Raw genomic sequence first — 6,447 nt, 5'->3', positions numbered from 1 at the left:
GCAAAAGGGCGAACGCTGTGTGTGTTGTGTGCCATCAAGCCGGAACAACCAACTTTCAGCAACCCTGATAGGGCTTTTAAGGTAAGTGAAATATTCAAGAAGTGGGCTTACTAGTTCCGCCTTCCCAGCCAGGTGCCATGGCTAAGCAGGGATTCAGGCCCTGTTCTCCAGAGCCACAGCAAAATCAACAAAAAAAGAGGATGCTGGAAGCCCTCAGTTTAGCATCATCATCATCAAGCTTTTTCCAGGCTCTGACCTTAAAGAGTAACACGCTGACCATAGGGCGAACTTCTGATCACTGCATCCCAAAATATGCAACGAAATCCGTCTAAAACTACCTAATTTTTCTGCGTATAAGACTATACTTTTGTGTAAAATCTTTAGACTAAAAATTGAGGGTTGTCTTATAAATGAAAGTAAGCTGAGGAGATAACAAAACCAAGTGGAGGGGAAAGCAGGGATCAAAGTGATCCTGCAGGGCTTTGATCGCTGCTTTCCCCTCCACTTGTTAAGCCCCACTTAGAATTCTTAATTTTGGGTTAGAAAAGTGGGGGGTGTTTTATACATGGGGGCATCTTATACACAGAAAAATATGGTACAGCATATCCTTTTAGTGAGATGTCTTAACACAAATATGGTGTGCTAAATATGGATGCAGTTCCTTGTGATCTTAATGCTTGGCAGGGTGACTTCAAAGAAGTAACATGGTTTCCAAATTCTGATTATGGTGGATGAATACTTCTGCTCCTGGATTATCATAACTTTTAGAGATTCGGTATGCCGGGAGCTTTGTTGCTAAAATAATTCTTAGAATTTATGCAGTGTGCTTCAAATTGTTTAAAATCAGGGCCTAAGTATAGGGTGGGGCAGAAAGAAGGGTGTGTGACTGGATGCTGGAGATATGGAACCAGTGGCTTCAGGAGGGTAACTCCATTACCATTGAGAATAAATAGTATAACCTTGATGGACACTTAGATATCTGTATATGTGTAATTGTCCAGATGTTCTGTCATTTGTAGGAACCAGCGTTACTGTGGATGAAGGCAAGCAACATTGTCTTCTCAAGAACAGGGAGTCTGTGTTGTTGATGGTGTTAAGCTTGGCCTGCCCTCTGATAGATTTGTGCTTCCTTATGTGACATGACTCTCATGAGAAGAGAAGACTCCCTGGAAAAGACCCTGATGTTGGGAAAGTGTGAAGGCAAGAGGAGAAGGGGACGACAGAGGATGAGATGGATGGACAGGGTCATCAAAGCGACCAACATGAATTTGACCCAACTCCAGGAGGCAGTGGAAGACAGGAGGGCCTGGCGTGCTCAGGTCCATGGGGTCACGAAGAGCCAGACATGACTAAACGACTAAACAACATGTGACATGGTCTCTCGAGAATGACAAATCCCAAAATCCCTTATGCATAGACAAGAGGGAAGGATGCCAGCTGGGAGGATGAAAGCAAAACCAAGCATGGCCATAATCAGGGACTTTGATCCTAGCAACACTGACAGCCACCGAGTACAACTTTCAATAGCCCGACCTTATACGTGCATAAACAGACACTTCATAAAGATCTTCCGGAATTTTTCTTTGTTAAAATGTTGGAAGGGTAAGCAAATAATTGAGTCTACTTTTTGGAAAAGAGAATGGAACTATTTCCAGTGTTCCTTATTCAACGAAATTTACCCAAACCAAAAAAACAAAGGAACAAATCGCCACCCGCATACGTACTTATTTTCCATGAACTGGGCCTATTCGGCTAGCACTCAGCAAAAAAAATTTGGTCAGCGGAAAAACCCCTAAATTTGCATGTACTTGCCCCAACTCTGTTGACGCTACGTTAATGCTGTAACGGTAACAAGACACACAGGCTTTGAAAGTAGAAAAATACTTTATTGACAAATTAGGAAGGGGGAAGCTAAACTCTTCCCCAGTCCCTCTTTTCTACCGTGGGAGGAACAGAGGGTGTCACTTTTCAAGTATTGGTCCCTATAAAAGCAGGGGAGAAACAGCAAGAAAATTGATGCAGTGGGGGGAGACTCCAGAGACCTTGCTCCTGCTAGGGCTGAAAGTTCAGGGAGCTTCATATGAGTGATCTGGAGAGAAACAGAAAGAGCTTTCCCTTTGTGAATTGAACTATTGGGCCACCTAGTTCAATATTGCCTACACTGATTGGCAGCTAGGCTTTCGGACCTTCGAGTTTATGGTTTTTACCAGTCCTAGTTGGGAATACTGAAGACATGCAAAACTCTGCCACCAAGCTATGGGCCTGCATTTCTTCCCAGTACTAAGGAAGCTGCTTTCTAGCAGTTGAAACTTACAATCATCATCAACGTAGAACTGCAGATCTGGAAGGGACCCTATGGATCCTCAAGTCCAGTCCCCCTCAAGGAGACACAATAGGGAATTGAACTCCTAGCCTATGGCTCTGCAGCCAGAGATCTAAACCATGGAGCTATTGAACCAATTACAGCCTACCGCCACGTGCCAGAGCCCTCCAGAGAGAGGAGTTTTCCCCATCAACCTTTTAGCTGGTGATGCTGGAGACCAGCAGATCCTGGCGACTCCAGTGTCACAGGGGCTGGGTGAAGTGTAGGGGAATGGATCCACTTGGGGTTTTAGTCCGAACTTTAAGGAAGCTACCCAAAGGTGAATCTTGACTTATTGACAGGGGGAAGAGTTCAGCCCCTTGGCTAACTCCTGTAAAGTTAAAACTCAACGCCAGAACTGATACATCCCCACCCCCCTTGCGAGAGGTACGTCTCTGGGAAAGTGTGCCCATGAAGTACATGCCTTGCCACATATCTGTAGCTTCCTCCACTCCCTAAGTGGTGTGCCCAAAAGAGCAGATTTCAAGAGACAAGTCCCCTCTCTTCCGGGACTAATTTCCTGCTGGAACCCTACTTTTAATTTTTCAGTTAGAAATCCCTCCATCTCTATGCCCCACTTCCTCCCTCTTTCCAATCATTGCACCCTACTGACTAATACACTCCAAACCTTAAACTTCCCCTTATGACGACAATCTTACTGGGAATTTCTCAAGTTTCAATCCTTAAAGTACACACAGCATTCCTTTTTGCCAATTCACCCTTTTTACGAAACCCCCACCTCTGCCAGGTCCCGACAGTGCTCGCTCGTGGGCCCTTTGTTCTTCCTGCCCTCTCACGCCGTGAGGCTTAAATGGTGCTTTCTGAAATCTACAATTTTATAACCGCTGACAACAGGGTGGGGGGGACGGGATCCAGCTGGCCTTTTCTGGGTCTTAAAAAAGGCTGTTGTGCCTTTAAAAAGGGATGGTTCATCTCAGGTTACAGCACAGCTCACTCAGTGGGTGTGCAATTCAACCTCCCCTCCACTAGAGGGAGACAGAGAAATGAATTGCAGGTTGCTCTTGACATGGCTGCTAATGCCGCCATCATTGATTAGAGCACCATCTTGGATGTTATTGCTGCATGTACCCAAAATGTTGACCTTCCATAACTGCAATGAAGCTGAGCCTGCCTAAGTAGTCATCTACGAGGAGTGAAAATGCAAGACGGGGGAGAGAAAGAGTGGAATCAAAGTTGGAGGATGAAACAAACGTTGGCTTAGCAGGAGACCTGTAGAGTCATTTCAGCCTTGGCCATGTTGCTACATGCAATGCAAGGCACAGGGAATGAAGTCCGCAGGAGGTGCAGGAATGCCGGATTCCGAAGCCGAAACTGTGCGCTCCCGATTCGTGCCCAGGAATCCGTAGCAGCAAAATCAAAAGATCTGTGGTTTCTATTGCTTTGTGAAGCCCAGTGTTCCTCAGAAAAATCTCCCATGGATGGAAAGTCCCCGGGAGAGCCTTGATTCTCTTCTGTCAGCTGTCCGCTGGACTGCTGTCATTGCTTGGAGGCCACTGTCTTTCATCATCCATCATGGGCACGTTTTCCAAGTCCATTGGCACCTGCGGAGGGTCCACCCCCGTGCCCCTTGAGTGGATCCGATTGGCCAGGGACACCGGGGACAGAGAGACGATAGAATGATTCAAGCCAATAGGAAGCAGCTGGAATTGATGCGGTGGGAGGTGATTATGGTTGGACGCCGGAAAAGGATAGAGGGCTGGGTGGAAGGCTGGCTCCATGATGCTCTCACCCACCGGCAGGAAGTACTTGGGGGCCCCCAGGAATCCCATTGGCTGCTCCGACGTGGTTGGAGTCCGGCTTCTTTCCGGTTTCACGCCATATAAAGGGTTGGAGGGCTCATGGGTGGATATAATGCTCTCTGGTTTCTGGTTGGCTGAGTTAGGGGATTGTGTTGTTCTGTAGGGCTTTGGAGTCTGGGCAGGGCTGGGAGTGGTAGGGCAAGAATCGGGTGAAGCACACAACAAGCCTGCGAGGGAGAACAGAAGCACCGATAAGTAGCGCTATTCACCTGCTACGGAACATTTCCTTATTAACCGTTTGTCCAAAGGCGGAAATACTATATGAACAGAATCAGCCAAGCAGGGTAGAAGAGTTGGCTATCCGATTCCCAACATTTATAAGACACAGAATTGTAGCAGTGTGGAGTTGAAAGGGATCTACTAGGATCATCTAGTTCAGGGGTCCCCAACCTTTTTCACCCCACGGACCGGCTGGGGAAGGCAGGGTACCCCCGCGCTTGTGCGCATGCACAAACGAGCCCTCTCTATTGAACGAGAGAGTGGGCACATGCCCAAATAGCAGTGTGGCGCTTGTGCGGGCATGCTGGGGTGTGAACACATGCGCAAATCAGCTGTGCGGGGATGAGTGTGTGTGGGGAGGCTGGGAGGTCTGTCTCCATGGACAGGCCACGGACTGGCACCGGGCCGCAGACTAGGGGCCTCTGATCTAGTTCACCGAGCTGTTTCCTGTTCCTGCCCCAGTGCTGCATGGGAACTTCCTTTCTAGACAGGAAGCTAGGTAGGGCTAGGCCTAGCTGAGTCCCGCAGCCTTTCAGTTCAGGCCTTTTCTCCCAGGTGAGCCACATTGAGGTCCCTGTTAAGTGTGTAGAAGTCAGACAGAACTCCCAGAATGGGGGATGTGTGGATTTGTAGTCCAAGAAACCGAAAAATCCCAGCCCTAATGCCCGTCTCTTCTTTAGGGAGGGCTCACTCACCAGTCTGGGCGGGCCGGGTGCCGGGAGAACTGGCCGAGCTGTTGGCTGGAGACGACCCCTCATAGACATTGTCATGTGGTGGCCCCGGACGGGAGGCTTTTCCTCTCAGGATGTCAATCACCTGATGATTAAAGAGAGGGGGAGAGGTTCGCACAGCTCAACTTGCCTCCATCTTCTCGTCTCAGGTGCCCCCCCCGTACCCCTAACATGTCTGCAACACAAGTATCCTTTCCAGAATAGGGTCATGTAGGTCTCGAGGCAGGACTGTTCCACAAAATGTTCGAGACCTAGCATTTTGTCAGGTGACAGATAAGGTCGAGCAGAGTGCAGACTTCCAGATGTTGTTGAGACAGCCACACTCCCAACCACCCCGAGCTTAGCAAAAAAAACAATAGTGAGGAATGCTGGGAATTGTACCCCCAAAACATCTGGAGGGTCCCATTCTGCCTACCACTACTTTTGAGCAACATCAGAGCTTGGAAAATTATATCTCAAAAACCAATTCATTACAGTTAAAACCCTCATTAGTTATTTTTAAAAGTAATTTGTTCCTAGCTCTTCGTAAGTAAATAATTACCATTATTTGTACAATCAAAAATGTAACTTTCAAGCTTCCTGTTTCTCAAATGTAACTACTTCATAATTACATTCAAAATGCGTAACATTGATTTAAGACTCATGTGAAGGCTCATAAAGGGAGATGCGGTCCTTGGGATCACTTGGGATCCCAGCCTTTTAGATATGGTCTTACCCTCTTATTCTTGGCCACCATCAGGGGGGTGTCGTTGTGGTAGTTCTTGAGGCTGCCATCTGCCCCATTGCGTACCAGGAGTCGCAACATGTCCAAAAGACCCCGGCCGCTGGCTGCGTGCAGAGCGGTGTTGCCTCCGTACGATTGAGTGTTCACGTTGGCGCCATGCTGTAAAATTGGGGAGACACAGAGACATATGATGAAATGGGGATAGAAGCAGAAGAAGGTTTAGGGAGATACGATGTGCCAGAACCACAGGACAGAGAACAGACTTGCTTTTTAAGGGCAGAACATGGATCTTCTTGACAACGAGGGAGGACTTCCAGCCAAACGCACTGGGATAAAAATGCAGCAAACGAAATTCCTTACCTGGAGCAGCAGTTCCACCATCGGCAGGTTATTGTTCTCCACGGCATGGAGTAAGGGCGATCTCCCGCTCTTGATATCCTGAAAAGGACAAGAGAACATCGTTCGGATCACACTCTGGGGCATGGAATAGGGTGGGAAAGGTGACCCGAGCCGTAGGTCTTTCGTGAGAATCCATGGGGTCCAGGCCAAGAGTTTTTCCAGATTTATGTGAACGCGTGTCCCCTTCCAGCC

General features: G+C 48.0%; 1 protein-coding gene across 2 annotated transcripts in view; it reads right to left on the bottom strand.

Annotated features, from left to right (window-relative positions):
* Positions 1-1,865: 1,865 nt before the first annotated feature.
* BCL3 (BCL3 transcription coactivator) overlaps positions 1,866-6,447 on the bottom strand; it is a 17,938-nt gene continuing 13,356 nt past the window's right edge. The window contains exons 6-9 of one of the 2 annotated variants that reach the window (XM_072980274.2): positions 6,217-6,294; positions 5,848-6,015; positions 5,097-5,217; positions 1,866-4,349 (exon numbers count right to left, since the gene is read on the bottom strand). In XM_072980274.2, the coding sequence (XP_072836375.2) occupies positions 3,838-4,349; positions 5,097-5,217; positions 5,848-6,015; positions 6,217-6,294 (879 nt within the window). In that variant the 3' untranslated portion in view covers positions 1,866-3,837. The remainder of the gene's footprint in view (positions 4,350-5,096; positions 5,218-5,847; positions 6,016-6,216; positions 6,295-6,447) is intronic. The other variant, XM_078380079.1, reaches the window with a different exon arrangement.

Source organism: Pogona vitticeps, chromosome 9 (assembly GCF_051106095.1).
Source record: "Pogona vitticeps strain Pit_001003342236 chromosome 9, PviZW2.1, whole genome shotgun sequence".
NCBI classification, from domain to species: domain Eukaryota; kingdom Metazoa; phylum Chordata; class Lepidosauria; order Squamata; family Agamidae; genus Pogona; species Pogona vitticeps.
Note: the sequence above shows the minus strand (reverse complement) of the source record. Positions and strands in the feature narration are given on the sequence as shown.